Source organism: Nannobrachium achirus (genome assembly GCF_963921795.1).
Source record: "Nannobrachium achirus genome assembly, chromosome: 5".
NCBI classification, from domain to species: Eukaryota; Metazoa; Chordata; class Actinopteri; order Myctophiformes; family Myctophidae; genus Nannobrachium; species Nannobrachium achirus.
In genome coordinates, this window is record NC_137814.1 from 20490512 (window position 1) to 20514327 (window position 23816).

The 23816-nt window shown below is 40.0% G+C and overlaps 1 protein-coding gene across 2 annotated transcripts; it reads left to right on the top strand.

Moving 5' to 3' along the window:
• Positions 1-10103: 10103 nt before the first annotated feature.
• On the top strand, positions 10104-23721 carry LOC308285815 (WD repeat-containing protein 48). 2 transcript variants are annotated; one of them, XM_080726699.1, is made up of 18 exons: positions 10104-10160; positions 11748-11888; positions 12774-12852; positions 13012-13224; positions 14008-14096; positions 14221-14322; positions 14437-14661; positions 14789-14863; positions 15153-15255; positions 15344-15441; positions 15816-15923; positions 16077-16173; positions 16281-16376; positions 17595-17700; positions 17865-17952; positions 18046-18122; positions 20494-20686; positions 22027-23721. In XM_080726699.1, exons 1-18 carry the CDS (start codon positions 10113-10115, stop codon positions 22120-22122), a joined length of 2034 nt encoding a protein of 677 aa, XP_080582825.1. In that variant the 5' UTR covers positions 10104-10112; the 3' UTR covers positions 22123-23721. The 2 variants fall into 2 exon arrangements, with proteins under 2 accessions (XP_080582825.1, XP_080582824.1); XM_080726698.1 differs by lacking the exon at positions 22027-23721 and having other exon boundaries at positions 20494-21092.
• The last annotated feature ends 95 nt before the right edge of the window (positions 23722-23816 follow it).

Genomic DNA, 23816 nt, shown 5'->3' on the forward strand with positions numbered 1-23816 from the left:
CTTGAATCCAGGGCAGTGATCCAAGAGAACCAGGGCAGAAGAAAGAACCTCCGCCTCCTGGGTTTGGGCCCACGGGCAGAAGCAGGACAGTCGCTTTTTGATTTTGTCCATGTAATGCTGCCGCGGTGGATAGGTATGGACTCGGATGAGTCGCTTACCCTGGAGCGCGTCCACCGTACGGGGACACCGGGGAAGTCCAACCAGAACCGACCAGTCCTAATACGGTTCCTAAAATTCCAGGAGAAGGAGATGGTATTCCATGCAGCAAAGAAGATGGAGATCAAACACGACGGGGCCAGCTTATCACTGAAGCAAGATCTCCCGGCGGAGATGGTTCGCATACGACGGGAATTCAACCCAATCACCCAGCTGTTTGTTGATATGGGAGCCTTCCGTGGATTCCAGCATCATCCATGTAAGCTGAGAATACTACATGACGGTAAAATGCATCTCTTCTCAACACCACAAGAAGCTGAGGAGTTCTATGGGGGCATTGCCAGATGGACCGAACAAACAACACCGGGACGTGGGGGTGGGGGGGGGGGGGGGGGGGGGTTGCATCCACGTTGCAGCTGACCGGTCGTGGACAGCAGTCAGCTGATACGGTGGCCTGGAGAGACACACGCAAGTAAGAATATAATGTATTCGTGGACTGAAGGGAGGGAATGATTACGTTAACAAGTAGGACTATTTTATATTATTATTTGTATTGATTTATTTTTATGTATAGGTTATTTTGTCTTTACTAGTATAATCTATCTGCTATATGAATTGAGGAATGGGAAGAGGGGAGGGGGAGGAGGAGGGGAAGGGGGGAAACTAAAAATGTAGCTATTACTATTCGTTTGATTTATTTTTATGTAGGTTATTTCGTTTTTCTTTTCTTTTCTAGTGGTCTGCTATATGAAGTGAGGAATGGGGAGGGGGAGGGGAAGGGGGGCAACTAAAATGTAGCTATTATGATTATTTGGTTTGATTTATTTGTGTATATAGTTTATTTCGTTTTCTTATCTTATCTAGTAGTCTGCTATATGAATTTAGGAATGGGGAGAGGGGAGGGGGAGGAGGAGGGGAAGGGGGGCAACTAAAAATGTAGCTATGGGTACAGGTCTTTTTTTCTTTCTTTTTCTGTCTATAGGGCAATGATGTAAAATACTGATACGTGCTAGTGGTTCATACTGGGGAAATCAAAATTAAATATATGCAAGGTTGAGGAGCACGTTTTTCTTTTTCTTTATTTTTTTCTTTATTTTGGAAAACTAATTTAATGAGCCATGTTGAACATTATGTATGGAAAATTATGTGTGTGGTGGGTTATGAATGTGTGTGTTATGTGTTTAATGGTTCACAAACTAAAGGGTGGAGGTATCCTGAAAAGAAACATTTTCGTTTATAAATGATTTCAATAAATTTACCAAGAAAAGGGTTTAAATTAGCTCACATAAATATCTGCAGCCTTAGAAATAAAATCACGGAAATATCAGAATTCTTATCCCTGGGGATTCATTTATTAGCAGTATCAGAAACTCACCTGGATGAGGATTTTAATGATGCGATGTTGGGTATTAATGGGTACAACATTTTTAGAAGGGATAGGAATAGATTTGGAGGTGGGGTTGCAGTATATGTAGAGAATCATATTCCAGTAAAGGTAAGATATGATTTGATGGCTGCAGATATTGAAGTGATCTGGTTGCAAGTTCATTTACCACATGTAAAACCCCTGCTTATAGGTTGTGTCTATAGACCACCAAGTGCAAATGTGGATTATCTTAATCGAATGTGTCTAATGCTAGATGAAGTGTGCGATCTTGGGCATGAAATATATTTTTTGGGTGACACAAATATCGACTGGAGTTCGTCTAACTGCCCACTTAAAGAAAAACTTCACTTAACTGCTAGAGCATGTAATCTAACTCAGATGGTTGAGAGACCAACAAGAGTTGGCGAAAGGATAGATGGTAGAAAAAGTGAAACATGCATTGATCAGATATTTACAAATAGTAGTTATTTATGCTCTAAAGCATTATCTGTACCAGTGGGGTGTTCTGATCACAATTTAGTAGTAACGGTAAGAAAAGCAAAGGTTCCTAAATCTGGTCCAAAAATAGTTTACAGTAGATCAATGAAAACATTTAATGAAGATATATTTAGAGACGATGTTAAAAAGATTTGCTGGAGGCAAGTATTAGACATGAAAAATCCAGATGGTGCACTTGAAGTCTTTAACATGTTATTTTTGCAAGTAATTGAAAAACATGCTCCTATGAGAAAATTCACTGTAAGGAACCTGAAATCACCCTGGTTGGACACTGAATTAAGAGAATCCATGCGTTTAAGAGATGAAGCAAAACACGCAGCGATTATATCAAGTCTTGAGTCTGATTGGCAAATCTATAAGAAGTTAAGAAACTATGTAACAGCTCAAAACAAAAGGAAAAAGCAATTGTTTTATGAGAACAAAATAAAAAATGTGAATAATGATAAAAAGAAAATGTGGAATGTAGTAAATGATATGATGGGCAGAAAGCCTAAATCCTGCCCATCTTATCTTGAAGTGGATGGTACATTTTTGACAAAGCCAGTTGAAATAGCTAATTATTTTAATGATTATTTTTATTCGAAGATAAATAATTTAAGAAGTAATATGCAACATATAAGTATAAATCCATCAATTACATTAATTAAAGACTCTATGGATGATAAGATATGTACATTTAACCTAGAAAAGGTAACAGTTAATGAAGTCGAGTGCCTGCTTAATAAATGCAAAGACCGACCACCAGGGGTTGATAATTTAGATGTTAAATTTCTTAGTATGGTTTCCAATTTAATTTCTGTCCCTGTTTGTCATATTGTTAACTTGAGTATAGAGGAATGTATCTGTCCACAGGCTTGGAAGATAGCTAAAATCATACCACTTACTAAAAATACAGCAGCGCCGTTTTCTGGTACTAACAGTCGACCTATAAGCTTGTTACCTGCTTTAGGGAAGGTAATGGAGAGAATAATTTTTCAACAAATCCAACTTTATTTTGATGAGAATGGTTTAAATACTGATTATCAGCATGCTTATAGGCCTTGTCATTCTACATGTACTGCCTTGACACAGATGACAGACGATTGGCAATGTCAGATTGATAATGGAAGATTTGTGGGGGCTGTTTTACTAGATTTTAGTGCAGCTTTTGATTTGATAGACCATGTCCTGTTATTAGAGAAGCTTAAACAATACGGTTTCACTGCTAGTGCGTTAAACTGGATGGGAAGTTATTTAAGTAATAGAAAGCAGACCGTTTTCTTTAATGGCAGTCTGTCTAAGGTCAGTCATGTTAACTGTGGTGTTCCTCAGGGAAGCTGTTTAGGACCATTATTATTCTCGATTTTTATAAATGATCTTCCTTTAGTTTTACATAAAGCTCAAATATCAATGTATGCAGATGACTCGACCATATATGCAGCAGGATCTACGTCGGATGAAATTAATTATATTCTGGAAAATGAATTAAAGTCAGTAATAGAATGGGTAAAGAATAATAAACTTGTACTTAATGTCGGAAAGACAAAATCTATATTATTGGGATCAAAACACATGATGAAAGCTGAACCGAAATTGAATTTAAGTATAAACAATGTACCCATTGACCAGGTAAAGGAGACTAAATTGCTAGGTATTACTTTCGATCATACCTTATCATGGTCCCATCAAGTGGATAATGTTGTGAGTAAAATGGGAAGGGCTGTCTCAGTGACGAGAAGAATTTCTAGTGGTTTGCCAACAGATGTTATTAGACAAGTCTTAAATGCTTTAGTTCTCTCCCAGTTGGACTATTGTTTTGTTATTTGGTCAAGTGCCTCAATGAAGGATATGGGGAAATTGCAGGTTGTTCAAAATAGAGCGGCACGTTGTGCTTTAAATTGCTCATACAGAACTAATGTACAAGACATGCATGACAGGCTGAGATGGTTGACTGTTAGTCAAAGGTCAACTTATTTCCTATTGAACTTCATTAGAAGCATAAAATGTACACAGTCACCAAAAATATTATATAAAAGCTTATTAAAACATTGTGCTAATCATGAGTATCAAACAAGACATGCAATAGAAGGTAGGTTTAATTTACCTACAGTGAAAAGCTCTGTTATACAGAAAACTGTTATGTATAGATCTATTGTAAGTTGGAATTTACTGCCAGTTTATATTATTGAAGCGAATACTAAAGAGGGGTTTAAAAGGATGGTAAAACAGTATATATCAATTTTTCATGAGAATGTATGATGATCTACTTCTGTATTGTCTGTTCTGTTTAAGCTCTTTTCTGGGCAACTTGCATGTTCCTCATCTGATCTATGTGATGATATGATTATTTGGCCCATTCAGGCTGGGAACACATTTTGCTGTTTGGGAGGGGCTTACAGTACATGTACAGTATGTAGCAACATATTTGTTTTGTAGGCTAGTTTCTGATTTAGCCCTATTCTATAGGTTAGGTCTAAATGGGTTAAGGGAAAAAAAAAAAAAAAAAAAAAAAAAAAAACCCTTATAGGTAACCATTTATCTTGAAATGTACAATATTGTGAATTGATTATCAAAAGTGGACTTCTAAACTTTTGTAAGTGAACTATTGTCTGTCTGTCTGTCTTACCTGTTGTATTGTATTCTGTAAGGTGTTGTACATGATGTATGTACTGGATGTGTGACGGACCCCAGGAAGAATAGCCATGCTTAGGCAAGTGCTAATGGGGATCCATAATAAAGTAAAGTAAACAACCTTTGCTGTGTGTCACTCCCCATCTCTCTCCCCGTTCCCTGTCAGTCTACTGTCCTATCAAATAAAGGCATAAAAGCCCCAAAACAAATCTAAAAAATAATAATAATAAGTTAATCAAACCAAACCAAATCAAATCAACTGGAGCTAATAATGTCAGTATTCCACTGGCAGGCGTGAACACACAGGAGCCACAACAGTAACCTACTACTCTACGTGGGGCAACGAAAGGTCCATCCAGCCAGCTTGGTAAGTCTTCATCAGACGGCCACGCGGCCATCAGAGCCGGTACCGATGATAGCAGTTCTCTATAGGGTGAGGACACCTTAACAAAGGAGAGGAATTGTGGCCCACACACTCCCTCGGTAGCCTGTAGCCAAGATCTTGTAATGGCTTTGAACGGATTATGCTGGCCGAACTGCCAAGGGGACGTGGGACTATTGGAACACGGGTTGGGACCTCGCCGGCTCTAACCATCAAGATTCCAAATCCACAACACAGGATTCCCACACATTTTTACCAATGAATTTTCAAAACTTTATCCAAAACTTTTCCAGAATATTTAACCCAATTTCCAGGACTATATAACAATAATTCAGCGCAATAACAAGTCTCTTACAGTAAGAGACTATATCTGTGCATTTTTTTTTATCTGTATCTACCATCCACTTTGAATGGAAAAATATCTAAAGAAAGAGATTAAAGGAGTAGTTCACTCTCCAAATTATCGATATTTTCAAGCTCAAGCCCCGCCGCATGTTGTTGTGATAGGCCTATGTCACTATTTGGGAGCAATGTTCGCCTTGTTTGTAATGCTCCATACTGTGCTTTTTGAAAATAATATAGCCCTTACACTGAATATACTGGAATAGTGTTTTAATTATAATGTTAGACGACGGGGGGGGGGGGGGGGGGGTATATATGGCTGGCATTTCGCCTACCAAAATTTAATTCCTGGCTACGCCCCTGCTCTTACTCCTATGTGCAATGCCCAAAGACAGGCAGTGTAGCAAAAATAAAGCGTAAATAAATAAAGCGGACCGTGGCGTGCATGCGGTTCGTGCACGATGGACACACACGTGCCCACGTCAAAAGGTAAGAAAATCGTGGTAGGGAACCCGCAAAGTCAATTTATGGTGGCAGTAAATCAATAACCAAAAACAATGCATAGATATTTTTCCAGGACCTTCAGGGCCTTTGATCAATTCCAAAACTTTTCCAGTGCTGGAAAAATATTTTTCTAATTTCCAGGAATTTCATGACCGTGGGAACCCTGACACCATATTAGCGGATACCCCCTCTTCCTTTTCCCCTTAACGTACACTTGGAGCCAAGCGGGTAGCTTGACCACAGGTGTCCAAGGCTTTTTTCATGGATCTTTCCTCAGAGCAGAATTCCACATTACAATATGCTTTGTTTAGAGATGATTTAGATATTAGAATGACTTTTTATTTTACCCAGTGAAGTTCTTAAGGTCACTATGAAGTTTTGTGAGGAGTATGGCCTATGTTTGATGGGTTCTTATAGCCTAACCACCTAGACAGCAGGGATTCCATTGAATCAGCTGAAGGTTATCTGGCAATATCTGGAGAATAAATTAAGAGAAACCATCATTGTGAGAGGATATGGGAGTAAAGCATTTGGAAAAACAAGTTCAAGATGATGATGATTGTGTATGTTAATGTATGTATGTATGTATGTATGTATGTATGTATGTAGCCTATGTATGTATTTATTTATGTATATTGGTGAATAAAGAGGTAGCACTTTACAATAATGACCTGTTATAAATCATTTATAAACATTTATAAGCAGTTTATAGATGAGTAATAAACATGAACAAACTGTTTATTGACATTTGTAAATGTTTAACTAAACATTTATAACTGTTTTAAACATCATTTACATGTTATTAGTAAGGTATTAGTAAGTAGTAAACTAATCATGAATAAACCATTTATATACATTTGTAAATGCTTACTAAATCATTTATAAGTATAACCAATGCTAAAATTCACATAATGTGTAGGTAGGAATGCATTTACAAATGTCTGTTAAGGTGACCTCCATGTGTTGTTCATGTTTAATATACGCTTTGTAGATGTTATCAAGAGCCCTAATGTAAAGTGAAGACTATTCATTGCGACCATCAGGTTGCAAGTTACTATGAAAACCTCCCCCGGCTGTCTGTCAGTCCCTCCGTCAGTCTGTCCGTCACGTCACGTCACGTCACGTCACATCACGTCACGTCACGTCACACTTTTGGCCCTACTCTTATCTCCGGCACCGTTTCCCCTATCCATGCCAAACTTGCCAAACTGCTAAACATGAACAAACATGGAGGCCACATTAACAGACAGTTGTAAATAATGAATAGTCTTCACTTTACATTAGGGCTCTTGATAACATCTACTAATGATTTATAGATATTTAAGGAATGTTTTACAAAGCATAACCATGAACAAACAAGGAGGCCACATTAACAGACAGATATAAATAACCAGTAAGGAGATAAGCAACCTCATGGTGGCGCTAGAAGAGGGGCATGTGAGAAATCAGGGGTGGAGGTTGTGGTTTGGCAGCCAAGGAGTGTGTGCAAGGTTTGGCATGGATAGGGGCAACGGTGCCAGAGATAAGAGTAGGGCCAAAAGTGTGGCGTGACGTGATGTGACGTGATGTGACGTGATGTGACGTGACGTGACGTGACGTGACGTGACGTGACGGACATCCGGTGGAGGTTTGTATAGTAACTTGTGACCTCACGGTCACAATGAATAGCCTTCACTTTAGGGCTCATTAGGGCTCTTGATAACATCTACAAAGTGTATATTAAACATGAACAACACATGGAGGTCACCTTAACAGACATTTGTAAATGCATTCCTACCTACACATTATGTGAATTTTAGCATTGGTTATAAATTATTTAGTAAGCATTTACAAATGTATATAAATGGTTTATTCATGATTAGTTTACTACTTACTAATACCTTACTAATAACATGTAAATGATGTTTAAAACAGTTATAAATGTTTAGTTAAACATTTACAAATGTCAATAAACAGTTTGTTCATGTTTATTACTCATCTATAAACTGCTTATAAATGTTTATAAATGATTTATAACAGGTCATTATTGTAAAGTGCTACCAATAAAGATTATTATGTTGTGTCGGCCTATAGTTGGCTATACCAGCTGGCCTATCCTGGGTAGCCTATATAATGTTATTGCTACTACAGCATCATTCTCTCCAGGAGCATATTCAAATGTAGGCTGCTTATATGCAAGACATTTAAATTATTCGGTTTTTATTTTTTATTTTTTTCACTTTCTATGCACGCACTACACGCATACACGCACGCACGCCCGCGCGCCTGCACACACACACACACACACACACACACACACACACACACACACACACACACACACACACACACACACACACACACACACACACACACACACACACCAATGTTGTTAAGTTTATTAAAGGCTCGGACTTACATGTGAAACTCCGTGATTTAAAGCACAGCTTCCAGAGTTTTGACCTTCGGCATTTTGATGAACGTACAGACACATATTCCGTGCGAAATCCATGTCTTCTTTTGATGAAATATTCCAATTTATAGTCGACCAATACTCCAATCAAAAGAGCTGAAAAGGTGCGTGTAATTATTATGTAGAGAAATCCGACTGGCCGTTATGGCGTTATCACTGAAGATGACTTACTTCCAAATGAATTCAATTCTTGTTGCCCTTTAGTTTTGTCATGTTGGACCACGGTTATGCATCGCCAACAGGTGTGATGACAAACTTGTCACCTAAAAAAAAAAAAAAAAAAAAAAAAGAATTCCCATCCACTCGCCTGCTTGTTCGGTTTTCATATAAAGAGAAAGCGTTTCCAAGCCTCGCTCGCACCGTACAGGCTGGTGCGCAGTTGCGCAGCAGGGGACCGTGGTGCCAAATGTGCCCTGGAGCAGTGGGCTCGGAGGGAGGGAGGGACGAGGGAGGGAGGATGCACATTACATGGATGCACGGATTACATTTCACTTTGATCACGAATTGTAGAGGCAATTAAAGACTAGACCAGTGGTTCCCAAACTTTTCAGGTCGAGATCCAAAATTAAGAGAGATTTGACCTTTTTTTTCCCTAAAATGATATATTTGAAAAGGTTTTTCAATTTTTCGTAGGAAAAGAAAATGGTACAGTGAACTAGAGCACTGTCTGGAGACTATACACGACTATTTTCTGAATTACACCTTCTCAACTGGAGTATTCTTTCTGAATGTAGTTTCCTCTCTCATTGACACCAAAAACACTGCATGGGGCTTCGCAGTGATTACACACAGCCAGCCTAGTTGGAAGACTTTTTAAGCCTGTAATTTTACAAAGTGTAGCCAGGCTACTCTTTTAAAAGAAACTGACTATATCTACTGCATAGTAGCCTACTGTGTTCTATTCGTCTGTCATTCAATGTTACATGGTTTCCTGTGGAAATAAGCTTAGTCTTTTCTAGGATCTCCTTTTAGTAGACCTTGTACCAGTGAACTGTACCGTCATGAAACTGTACCTTTTCCTATGCAAACTTCTAATAAAGTCTTCAATCAATCAATCAATCAAATAATCAATCAATCAATCAATCAATCAATCAATCACTTCAGAACTCCTGGAAGGAGCGCTCGTCACGAGCGAACAGAAGCTATAGCTTGAGTGTTGCTCCCTCTACTGGTAGGTCTAAATAACACCAACTCTCCTCATGTCACATGATAGAACAGTGGTTCTCAACCTGTCCTGTGGGTCGGGACCCCCAGGGGGATCCCCAAATTATTTTGAAGGGGTTCCCAGATGATTATAAGCTTTATGTGAAACATTGTGTTCTCAGTTCTCACTCAACAGTAAACAAACCAACATACAGTTTTAGTTTATAGAGTGTATCTGCACTTTTCTAATGTGACAATTTAAGGACTTTTTAATAACTCTAAAATGACACTTTAAACACTGGCCATATTGTCAAATATTAGAGGCAGAAATTGTGAAAATAGCCTATCTACATGATCACAACGCGTCGCATGTAGACCAGCTATTATTTTTCACAATAGAACCGTGTTATATAAAATGTAATGCCTTAGTGCTCGTCAGGGTGGGGGGGTCCCCAGTTAAAATACGATTATTTTGGGGGTCGTGGCCTGAAAAGGTTGAGAACCACTGTGTCACACGCATTGAAGGAAGGGCCCAATAAAGACTCAGTTACCCATAATGCTTAAAATCGCCTGTTTTTTTCATTTTTATTTTTTTAACCGGACGTAGCGTCATAATACATTGACTGTCAACATGCAAGATGGCCACCCATCACAGGCAAAATGCTGCTGGGCGGAGAAAAGTACAGGTAACATTGTTAATTACTGCGTTTTTCGCCGAATGTTAGGCGACGGGTGCCCGACGATGTAGAGCGTGATGAAGTTCTCCAACGGACGCCTGACGGACAAATCCACAGCTGCGTGCCGTGCAGAGAGCAGCGTGGAACGGCCGCGAATCACGACTCCAGCCCGGCTGACCTAGCCGGGCTAGGCTAACGTCGTTTAGCTGTCTTCTAAGCTAACGTTAGCGTCTAAAAACATGGGCGTGCGTTGCGGCTTCACACAGAACGGTCAACACAACAAAAACAGCAACAGTGTTTAATTGACCGCATGGTCTCAACACTTGGCCCGGGTTGATTGACGTTATGGTGGCGTCTGGTTTTCACTGGCGGCGTTGAGACGTTGGCCTCAATGCCGCTGCGAGTGGGATCGGTCTAATTACTGGAGTTAATGCTCGTCCCATGCTGTCAAAACATTGCATGGATGGATTCTGTGTTTCTTCAAACTTTCGTATTTCAACGTCTCCCCTTGACTCTTGTTTTATTTTATTTTATTAAAGACAAAGAAATTCCATGAATTAGAATACAAACCTTTAAAGAAGCAGTGAAAATAGCCCATCGCTTCCCACGCCAACTTGCATTGTTGTTGTCTAACTTATTTGCGTTCCCCTGCAGCAGCGCGATTGATTGATTGATTGATTGATTGATTGATTGAAGACTTTATTAGAAGTTTGCATAGGAAAAGTTACAGTTTCATGACGGTACAGTTCACTGGTACAAGGTCTACTAAAAGGAGATCCTAGAAAAGACTAAGCTTATTTTCCACAGGAAACCATTTAAGTATCGCGAGTAGTTGATGTAACACGTAACGTGTATTGAAATATCTCATGCAATATTACAGTGCTGTTAGTTAAAGGCGCAAAGCGATTAAGAAACCACTGACTGAGTCTGTCTTGCAAGTATGTCTTTCTGTCAGCATGCACTAGATGCACTGCCATTTTCAAGTCACAACAGGCGACATACATTCCTTTATTACCAGACTATTTAATATAGTGTGACGTGGTCGTTCAAGGTCACGACCAATTATTATTGATTACAATTCAGGCAAGTGCAAAATCAGAATAATTAATGTCATGAACCCTAGTCGACAAAACTACAGAGTAAATGGTCAAGTAAATAGAGAGAATACTACACAAGTATTTGGTTCAAAGTACCTGGGATACAATGTAAACATCAAACCTAGAATTTTGTCTAAATAACATTGTTCGCATTTGTTGACCAATCAAAGACTGTGTCTAAATAACATGCATAGCATATGTCAACCAATATACCTCTGCAGTCTGCATAGTGCAAGCAGCATCTTAAAAAAGGGGGATAAAACGATTAACACATTGTTGTACACAACTTCTTCTGCTATTAATCCATGCATTTGATTATGTCAGTTTTCAGGATATGTTGAGGTCATTTGGCGATGAGCCACATGGCTCAGCTATGCACATCTCTCGGTTGCCCTTGTTGGCTCATTGTACTTAGATGGAAGTGTGCTGTGAGGCGGATGTTGTTGTTGAGCTGGTGTAGCTGGAGCTCAGCTCAACAACAACTTTTTTGGGATTTCAGGTGTCGTATGTCATTAGAGATGAGGTGGAGAAGTACAATCGGAATGGGGTGAATGCACTCCAACTGGACCCTGCGCTGAATCGTCTCTTCACAGCTGGACGGGACTCCATCATCCGGATATGGAGTGTCAATCAGCACAAAGTATAGTCTCTTCTTTTAGTAACTCAGCACACCAAGGACATAAGACTTATGTTTTTATCTGACTTACACTAAATCAGGGGTCTTCAACGTTTTCAGGCCAAGGACAGTTTACAGTTTAGGCATTTAGCAGACGCTTTTAATCCAAAGCAACTTACAATAAGCAGGTAATACATCGCTATAATAAGCAAGATAATATGTCAGTACATCAACAACAATATAACAAATGCATAGGAATATCAATCTAGGAAAACAATAATATAGGTAGACCATGCACCTAATCAGTAAGAAACGTTTCTAAAACCTAAAAAATGCTAACTAGCTTCATGTATGGTCAATTCGTGTTACAGTAGTGCTATGGGTTAAGGTGGAGTCTGAAGAGTCGAGAGAGAGATGAAGCAGGGAGGGACCCCACCCCACCCACACAACCCATAGATAACAATATAGTTTCATCGTTTGACATCAGTGTATTTTGGGTTCATGTAAATTTGTGTTTCCAGATATTTAACCACTTGAAATGTCAAAACTTGATAAACTTGACCTATCTCTCTGTACTTGGTCTGCTTTTTCCCCTCTACACGAAACCTCTTTGCCGAAAACGCCTGCGCTGCGAGGTGTTGAGCTTGTAGATCTGCTGTTTTTGGCTAAAGTTCTCAGAATATGGAAGCTAGGATTCAAGTGGTTAATATAGAAAAGGAGGAAAAAAGCTTCTATCACACTAAGATTTGGAGGACCCCCTGTACTAGTAACTGAGGACCCCCTAGGGGTCCTGGACCCCCTGTTGAAGACCCCTGCACTAAATCATATAAAACATTTTGAGCTGGCACTTTGTTTTAGTGGTGGACAACAGAAAAATCCTCATCTCATCTCCCCTGTCTCCCATTATAGCAGGACCCATACATTGCGTCCATGGAACACCATACAGACTGGGTAAATGACATTGTTCTTTGCTGCAATGGAAAAACATGTGAGTCTGATAACTAATTACTTTTTCCCACCTATCACATTTGTGTCATTCCTCCTATATTACAACCCCTACCATTTGCTACTACCGGTATGTAGCTAACAAACCAGCAGTCCTATTTTGATAGTCTTACTCTTAACTGCATACTCTCTCCTTTTTCAGTAATATCTGCATCCTCGGACACAACAGTGAAGGTGTGGAATGCACATAAAGGATTCTGCATGTCAACGTTACGGACACACAAGGATTATGTCAAAGCCTTGGCCTATGCTAAAGACAAGGAGCTGGTGGCGTCAGCAGGACTGGACCGTCAGATCTTTCTCTGGGACGTGAATACACTAACAGCCCTCACCGCCTCCAACAACACTGTTACCAGTATGTATAGTTGTTCATTTTGACAGTGATGTTGATTATCATCGTGCTAATGGCTTGGATGTTTGTATTGGTTTGAAATTAACTTTTCCCAAAATTAAAGTCTGGTAGGTAAATAAAAGCTAGACATAAAATAGCCAGCCAAAAAAAATAATTAATGAAAAAAGGTATTAAACAGCCTGTATTTGTGTCCCATATCATGCATATCGTTGTTGTTGGGTGGAAACCTTGTATGTGTCCAAAACAAAAATATTTGTTATCAAAATTATCCAGACTATTGAAAATGGCTGATCTACAAGCACAACGAGGTGTTATGTGCTTTTAGATCTGTAACGGACTGACCTCATGCTTCCTTCTATGCATGAGGAGTCCAAGCTGCTTCTTTTCAATTGACAGGGGGGAGTATAGTACTTATTCCAACCAGTTACTTTCCCCTCCATCAGGCACCCTGTCTGACCAGGGGGAGGCACTATAGAGACCAGGACTACTGCATGTTTTTTGTGAGGGAACCTATCCTAGGGGACAGCTTTTATTCTCCCTGAGCCATCAATGTTATTTTATTGCAAAAAGTCACCCATGTAATGAACCAGTAAGGCTGATATTTTGTTAAGCGATGAACCATCAATGCGGTTACCAAAAGTCAACCGCTAAAATGTCGATTGGCGTCCAAAACATACATGCCAAATTCACCTGCATTTGGCTGGTGTTAATATGCAGATCCTGTTCCTGCCTGATATTATGTCAGTGTAACAGTCAGTGATCTGACTCACTTTGTTTATACAACAGCCTCGTCGCTTAGTGGGAACAAAGACTCCATCTACAGCCTGGCTATGAATCAGATGGGCACCGTCATCGTGTCTGGGTCCACAGAAAAGGTCTGATATGAGACAGGTTTAAATGTAAATTATTCCCTTGCCCCTCTCTTCCTCTCAGTCTCTGTGCAGTGTCAAATTATACAGTGTTTGAATTGAACTCCTGACTTTCTGATTGTATCCTTAGGTGCTGAGAGTATGGGACCCTCGAACATGTGCAAAGCTGATGAAGCTGAAAGGACACTCGGACAACGTCAAGTCGCTGCTATTGAATCGAGATGGCACTCAGGTGAATTCACTTTCACACACCTGCGACGTGTACAACACATGACAGATGGTCGATCAACATATTTGTCGATGTTACTGTCCGACTTGAGTCTGATTATGTCGTCTTTGTCATCAGTGTCTATCAGGCAGTTCCGATGGGACCATACGTCTTTGGTCGCTGGGTCAGCAGCGGTGTATCGCCACCTATCGTGTCCACGATGAAGGGGTGTGGGCCCTGCAGGTCAACGAGGCCTTCACCCACATTTACTCCGGAGGCAGGGACAAAAAGATCTACTGCACTGACCTCCGTAACCCAGACATCCGCGTGCTCATCTGTGAGGAGAAAGCTCCTGTGCTCAAAGTAAGGAGCCAGTACAAGCACAATACTTGTTGAAACACTTTCAACGACCCTCAGATAAACTTCAGTCATCGTTGTTATGTCATGCTTTCCATTGAAACTCATTCCTTTTCTTTTCTCCCTTGCACAGATGGAACTGGACAGATCTGCTGACCCACCACCCGCGATCTGGGTCTCTACCACCAAGTCATCCGTTAATAAATGGGTAAGCATGCGTGGCTCGTCTGAGATCATCGGGGGGAGCTGTTCGCATAATGACACAAATACAATACAGTGCAATATAGTAATCCTCCAGTAATTCGTACAAAGAATAACCTAAAAACCCTGCTTCGTGATAGTGTAGGTGATGACAAAAGTGAATTGTTGTGCGTTAGGCTAATCGCGGTTGTCACTGCAGTGCAATGGAAGTGAAGGGATTACCAACAATCGAGGTATTCTGTAATGCATCATTCATGTGATGTTAATATTTTATGTGTTTGTCTTTGTCTATGTAGTCTCTAAAGGGAATGCACAACTTCAGAGCATCGGGCGAGTATGACAATGACTGCAGTACCCCTCTGACACCGTTGTGTACACAACCCGAACAAGTCATCAAGGGTAAAGCCATCGTTAACGTTGCATTACATTATAAAATACATTTCTCTGAAACTTTGTAAAAGATGACTTCACATTTGTGCTTTTACAGGAGGTGCCAGTATTATTCAGTGTCACATTCTGAATGATAAGCGACACATACTCACCAAAGATACAAACAACAACGTGGCTTTTTGGGATGTCCTGAAGGTAATAGGTTGAATGTAATCCTCTCAAACATCTAGTATCATCTACTGCAGTTCTCCCAAGCAATGGGTTGGGATCCATTTTTATGGGGCGCAAGTGAAAATCCTTTGAAAGGATTTTTGAAAGTTTTACCAAAAAGTTCCATAAATTAAAAATAAATAAATTGTGAAAACCAGCCAATCTACAAGCTCGCAACACCTTGACGGATTGTGAGCTTGTAGATTTGCTATTTTCATTATTAAATAGGGCTTAAATTATACTATTTTGTACGTTTGGAACCCAGAGAGAGAGCATTTCTGTTTTGGGTCTCAAGCTAAAAATCTTTAGAAACACTGCTCTACTGCAACCTGTACTCACTGTGTGCTTTCCTGTGTCAGGCCTGCAAGGGTGAAGACTTGGGGAAAGTGGAGTTTGACGAAGAGATCAAGAAGCGCTTTAAGATGGTCTATGTGCCAAACTGGTTTTCCGTTGATCTAAAAACTGGGGTAAGCTCCAACTTTGGGGTTTTGTGAACTACTCATACTGTGCCAGTTAAGATGTTATGTCGTGAGTACTTGGAAAAACTTGAACGTTGAGATACATTTTTGAATGTTCATAATCGTTTTTTACTTTCTGCTTTTGCCTCAATGTGGGATTAGATGCTAACTATCACCTTGGATGAGAGTGACTGCTTTGCTGCCTGGGTATCAGCGAAAGACGCAGGATTCTCAAGTTCAGACGGATCTGACCCAAAGTGTATGTTTTAAGATCTTATCATGTTAATCCTATACAGTAAATGAAAAATACAATTCTCATAATGAGAACTTTCATAGTAAATGCTTTTGGCACTCTGGTCTGTGTAGTGAACCTGGGAGGGCTGCTGCTTCAGGCGTTGCTGGAATTCTGGCCCAGAACACACATCAACCCCATGGATGAGGAGGAGAACGAGGTCAACCATGGTTAGGAGACAGATTACTATCCCTATGTTATACAGCATTTGCAGTAGGGGTAGGCAATATGGTGATAAATATCGTTGAGACGATACAATGTCTCCACAATATTCCTTTTCAGAGATATCGTATATATACTGTGATACAATGAGGGAGCCTTATAAAAAATCCTGTTGAATTGTTAATACAGAGATTCATTGCAGAATGCATTTAAAACTGCATTTTGGTCTAAATTAAAGCTATACTGTGTAAGATTCTCAACTAGTGGTCAGTAGCCATATAGCAAACCGCGTTCGCGTCTTTCGCCCGTTTTTCGTACCTTCACACCCCCGCGTCTGCCTCCACAACGCCGAGAGCTATCTTTAGAGGGGTCCCTGGTTCCTGTGCGTTCAGGCATTCCGGAGAAACGGACTATTTCACCCTGCCTGGTAGGCGAGAATTACCTTTTGAGTAAAGAGACACACGGGCGACTACAAATATGGCGACCCCACTTCAAGATGCGCTGCATTGGCCGGTAGTGTACCATGTGTGCATGATCGGCGATGTGATTGGGCAACGTATACACAACGTATACAGATGATGCAGATTACGTAATCATGGCGCGAAATTCTCCCCCCCTCACGGCTCATAGAAAACATATAAAGAGAAGGCTTCAGAAGCTGAAAATAACGGAGTGGGTGTTCTAAAACTTTAGCGATTTAACAGTTAGGACAATTTTAAGATTTGTTTTATAAAAAAAGTTACATAGTAAAACTTTAAGTCCTCAAACTTAAAAATGTCAAGGTCTCCCCTTAACTCTGACAGTATACAAATGGACCCTACGGGTCCATTTGGTTTCATTTGTACACTGTCAGAGTTACATACTTGTAAGGGTCAATTTAGACCTCTCAAAAGGAACCCAGAGAGTCGCTGGACCCGACTTTGAGGACCACTGGTCTAAATAGTCTGTTAGTCCTTTTTCTTTTAGTTTGTGTTACCTTGTAGGTGGTTGTACTGTTAATTAACTTGAAAAAATAAATAACCATAAAAACCAACATGGAAAAAGAATCGTGATGAGATTGTGTATCGTGATACAGCTTGGAAGAATATTGTGATATTGTATTTTTCCATATGGCCCACCCCTAATTGGCAGTGAAGTAGCAGAACGCTGCCATTAAAGCTAGGCGTTTACATTTTACATTGTTTCTTTGTGTTGTGATGAATAACACGTCTTCATATTCTTTTTAGTGAACGGTGAGCAGGAGAACAGGGTCCAGAAAGGAAACGGGTATTTCCAAGTGCCACCACACACCCCAGTCATCTTTGGTGAAGCAGGCGGCAGGACTCTGTTTAGGTACCATGTCTCTTACTGCCCGGGTATCTGATTGTAATCTTGAACAACGGGGCACCAGAATTCATAGACTGTGGGCACTGGGATGTATGAACATTTTTATTTTTATTTAATTTTTGAAAAGTTATTTATGACTGATTTTTACAATGGACTTGTTTGTATTCTAGGCTGCTATGCAGAGATTCAGGTGGAGAGACTGAGTCCATGTTGTTGAATGAGACTGTTCCACAGTGGGTCATTGACATAACTGTAGATGTAAGTATTTGGGGACATGACTCCCCCTGCACCTTGAGAGCTCTACTAAAGTCCCATTAATCACGTGAATTAATTTGTATTTGTCTCTTGCAGAAAAACATGCCCAAGTTCAACAAAATCCCATTCTACCTCCAGCCACATTCTTCCTCTGGTGCAAAAACTCTGAAGAAGTGAGTTGCTTTCCTTCTTATGTATTGAAAGCTTGTGAAGCTTGTACTTGTTCAGACCCTCTGACATGTTTTGTTTGGCAATGAGGTTGGTCTCTCGTGTGTTCCATCCAGTGGCCAGCACTGCATGCCGAGACGTTTTCAAATGTGATCACTGCGTAGGGCAGTCGCGATTAATACATAATCGTCTATTCGCGATTATTTTTCATATTTGTGAATATTTTTTATATTCGTGATTATCGTCAATTATCCAATTTAATTAAGAAAGTAGTGGGTTTTGACAATAAAACCATTCTTAAACCTCACGTCAACACTTGCATTTATGGAATGTGCCTCCTCCTCCTTGTTGAGCACATGTGCCACAGGGACCCGTGAACGCTCAATGCTCGTCCTCCTCAGTCAGTCAACAGCAGCACGGCACGCACTGCAGTCACACAGGCAGGCTGGCTAAACTAAACATGCTTAAATGATTTGTTTCAACCTATCCGATCAATTACCTTTTCCAGACGGTCGGAACAAACACATGTACCATACACACCCCGGGACTATTCCCTTTGATACGATACAGAAAAAAGGCTTTCAACTTTTGTTTCTTTCAACACAGAGGACTGGAGTCAATGCCTTTACTGCAGCTTAACCTAAAGCTGCTACTCTGCTGTGGAGGGGATGATGATGATGATCACACACAGACGGCGACTAGAGTATAGATGTTGGATTGTGATAAACATTATCGGCTATTGTCGCTATTTTCAGTTGTCGGCTATTTTCACAACGCATCACGACGTGTTGTGAGCTTGTAGATCGTCTATTTTCACAACGCATCGCATCGCGTTGTGAGCTTGTAGATTGGCTATTTTCAAATAGCCACGGTATAAAATAGGGCTAAAGTTTGCAATTAAATGTACTTAATAGTTACTTTACACCACTGAACTGATGTTCAAAAAGCAATTAAATTGCTCTTCTCCATTAAGGTGTACAGTATGAGTATTATCAAAGCTCATAGCCTACTATCATAGTGGTATAACATGAAGGAAGAAAAAAAGACGATATATTCGCCAATCGTGATTATTTCGTATGACGGTTACTCGTCACCAGAAATGACTAACTGCGACAGCCCTATCGCTGCGTAGTGTTTTTTTTTTTTTTGTCATTCAAATATTTTTATTTTTAACAGTATGTAATCAACATCAACAAATATATATATAAGTATAAATAAAATACCAATACAAATATACATAAGAAAAACAAAATCGCTGCGTAGTGTTGAAAATTGAATGCATTTGATTATCCAGGTTTTGAAAGGTTTGGAAAATGGTAAATAATTGATGTGGAAAGATGATCCAAGGATTGCTCGGTGAAGTTATGGGTAAAAATGAAACATGTTATGAACAAGAACCAGCCTGTCAGGTTCTGTGTTAACACCGGTTTAATTGATTTAACCATGCTTATACAGGCCTTTTAACCATTCTTTTTCCTACTGTCCTTGGACTTACTTTCTTTATATAATATATAAGACCACCAACTACTATATATTCTTTTGCATACTTTTTTTTTTTTTTTACCCCTGCTCCCAGTATTTCTCCTATAGTCCTTATGGAATAAAATATAAGCCCAGACACCCTGCACGTATAGCTATAAATATCCAGCTACTCTTTTCATATTTCACGTATTCGATATCGTCAGTTGAGAAAGAGACCCTAACCCTAACCCTTGGACAGACAGACCTGCCCAACCACTGTTGGTATAACATCAATGCAGTCACAAGCAGGGGCGTCACACCAAATTCTGGGCCCTGGGTACAAGGATTCACTACGGGCCCCCCATGAATGTTAACTATTGAAAAATAGCAGATCTACAAGCTCACAGCGTGGCACCGAGTGCCGCGCTGCGAGCTTGTAGATCTGCTATTTTTGAAAAATTGTGAAAATGTGTGCAAGAAACCCATGTTTCCATGTCAGTGATGCTCAAACCTTTTCATGGGAAGGACCCCCAAAATGATATGAATTTGGCCACGGACCCCCATCTCAAAATATTTAGTTCCTGGAACCCCCCCCCCCCCCAGAAGCAAAATTTGAGTTACAAATGTTCGCTTAAAAAATACATATTCAAAGATTTGCACACATTTTCACGACTTTTCAAGAAAATAGCAGATCTACAAGCTCGCAGCGCGGCACTCGGTGCCGCGCTGTGAGCTTGTATATCTGCTATTTTTCAATAGCTATAGTTAGGGCCCCTCCACCTTGGGCCCTAGTCACTCAGTCCCACTTTCCTACCCCTTGTGACGCCCCTGGTCACAAGACTCAAGTCTGGAGAAGGAATGGAATATTCAGTGGGCTGAATGTTGAATAATTAGTCTTCTTGTCAAATCCACAAGGGACCGCCTGTCGGCCAGCGACATGCTGCAGGTGAGGAAGGTCATGGAACACGTGTATGAGAAGATCATCAACCTCGACAACGAGTCTCAAACCACCAGCTCCTCAGCCAACGACAAACCCGGAGAGCAGGAGAAGGAGGAAGACATGGCCATGCTGGCGGAGGAGAAGATCGAGCTGATGTGTCAGGACCAGGTGAGAACCACAAACACTTTCCTGTGTGGCTTAGGGGTGGGCGATATGGTGATAATTATCGTTGAGACGATACAACGTCTCCACTCCACACGATATGCCTTTTCAGAGGTATCGTATATATCGTGATAGAATTGAGGGAGCCTTGTAAAAAATCCTGTTAAATCGTTAATACAGAGATTCATTGCAGAATTCAATTTAAACCTGCATTTTGGTCTAAATCAGTAGTTCTCAAACTTTAAAATGTCAAGGTCTCCACTTAACGGGTCCATTTGGTTTCATTTGCATACTGTCAGAGTTACATACTTGTAAAGTTAAATTTAGACCTCCCAAAAGGAACCCAAAGAGTCTAGTTTTTGTAACTTGAAAAATAACCATAGAAACCAACGTGAAAAAGAATCGTGATAAAATCCTGTATCGTGATACAGCTTGGAAAATATAGTGATATTGTATTTTTCCATATTGCCCACCCCTAGTGTGGCTTGAGCCGAATGAATTTCATCACTGTCAGTTATGTCCAAAATTATTACTTTTCTGGAAATGGAAAGAAAATACATTTTTTTGTAGGCCAAAACACAGAACCAAATGTAAACAAAAAAAAACAAAGCTCTGCCTGCAACAACGTGTCTTGTTCTACATCTCTGTTTCTGAAATAATAATTACACATTTTTAACCGCATATGAAACTAACCAGATTTCTGCTTCTGTCTAAATGGTAGGGGGAGTTTATTAGATGTATATACGTTTTGTTACATGACATGTTATGTTCTATAGCAGAACGTCCTGGTGCAGTTTAATGACCTGAATTGGTAACAGTATTATTTATATTTAGTAATATATATTTAGGCCATTATTTACCCCAATTGCACTGGTTTCAGGAGCATTCTGGCTCTTTGTCGAAGTATATTTATGACTGTTCTCTGCTATTCCCAGTTATTATTTTAAACCAAGCACTTAAAGCAGAATTACTCTTGGTAGAGACTTGGGTCTAAATGGTAGAGGCTCAGGTCTAAATGGTTAAGAGCACAAACAAAGACAAAGATGATCCTTCCAATGTTAACATTACAAAACCGACAGCATCTTTTAAAAAATATTTTATTTGGCAAAAGATGTATCAGGTTTTATAACGTGAAACATTGGCAGAATCCACTTTGGTGATCATTTTGATGTGACTTTGAGACCTGTTTACCTATGGGGAGGCTAGCTTTGATCATAAAATCTATTGACTGAAGATATCTCGGCAATATTTGGAGTTAAATCATTGCAAGGTAACTAACTACACACAATCTTGCTTCAAGCTTCCTCCTTCATTTTACCAAGACTTGTTTCCCCTCTATCTCTCAGGTTCTAGACCCCAACATGGACCTGCGAACAGTTAAACACTTTATCTGGAAGAGCGGAGGGGACTTGACACTTCACTATAGGCAGAAGTCAACGTGAAAGAAACCCCCCCTTAACTCCCCACCAACGTGACTTTTAAAAAAGAACTCGTCATTTGCCAATCACCACCCACCTCTCGACATATAGTACCGTCAACCCCATCGTGTGGTCAACAACAGAGAGGGGGGCGTAACGCTGATGACCCACTGGGAGATCGGTGGCCGTTGAGGACGTACGTAGCTCATGGTGTCATAGGGAACGCTGGGCCGGAGCGGCAGCCCGGGACGCTTGGACGATTAGGTTGTTCTTCTTTTCTTTTCTTATTCTCTTGCATAATTGAAGGATTTAAAATAAATGTTTTATCTAGCGCACACATGGATTTTTATTTTTTATTTTTGTCCCCCCACATCTTCGGCTGTTTTGTTTTTCTCCCCCTTCGTCCCAATCGTCTTCTTTTTCTTTTCTTTTTTAAATAACAGGTTGATATTACCAGTATAGGTTTTGTGTCTACAAAGGAGTGTGTGTGTGTGTGTGTGTGTATATGCACATGGATGAAGTAGACTACCATTTTGTTCTAATTAGGGCTGCACAATATTTTACTTCGCGATGTGCACCTGCGCTATGGTCCCATCGTAAGACGTGAATTTTTTTGTATCTACTTTTTGATTAATCATGGCAAATTAAACATGGAAAGCTTCTTTTTACTGCTCGAGAAGCACAATCAAGAATATTGAATTAGTAAGAAACTTCAGAGGAAGTGAGCCAGAGGGCTAAAGAGAAAGGAGGTTTGTGTTTGCGCACGTGTGTGTGTGTGTGTGCCTGCTCTGAGCACACGTGAGACATGCTAGCTGGCTCAGACTGTGCAGGTTGAGCACAGCAGGCAAAACAAGACTCACTCTTGACTCCACCCTTTTGCTCAAATTTAACACAAACAAAACTTTGTCTGTAAGACTTTTTCACATGGCAATGTTAAATCTATGTAAACTGTGGCTCTAAAGTCCTAGATACAGGGTTAGGGTTAGGGTTATACAGATACATAGCCTCCTTTAATCTCCAGCCTTATTTCAAGGCGTTAGATCATTGAATTGAGCCTGGATTGATAGAAGAGTAATTACTAATACAAACCAATACCTGAGGTATTTTTGCAGTATAAATGCAATGGTGTCTGTCTTGGTAAGTCAACTAGTAGTGACCTACCTAATTTCCCCCTCCACAATCACTTCAGAAGAGTAGTCGCATAACATGCTATTGCTTAGCGCAATGAAATCAATTGTATTGAATCAAAGTTAAAGAAGGTACTTACAAATGTCTTCAGAATTAAAAAAGGTATATCCCTCAGTGCAATGTATATCACAGGGGGACAAAATATCAGTGTGAGGTTTCTTTTTCCAATATTGTGCAGCCCTAGTTCTAATACATTCCAGAAACTATCCTCGCTCTGCAAACACTCCCCCGGAAATTAGGGCTGTCACGATTTGACATTTTACATGACTATTAATTGTCTCTCAAATAATTGCGATTAACGATTTAATTGTGTTTTTGTCGTTGATAATTACATTTATGTTTGGCTTTTAGGCTTTGACGTTGCACATGGCAGATAAGACACATGACCTAAATATACAAAGAAATTATGGACATATTTGACAACTTTCTACTTAAAAAATAACATTGATAGTGGAAATAGCCGATCTACAAGCTCACAACGCGCCGCGATGCAACGCGTTGTGAGCTTGTAGATCTGCTATTTCCACTAT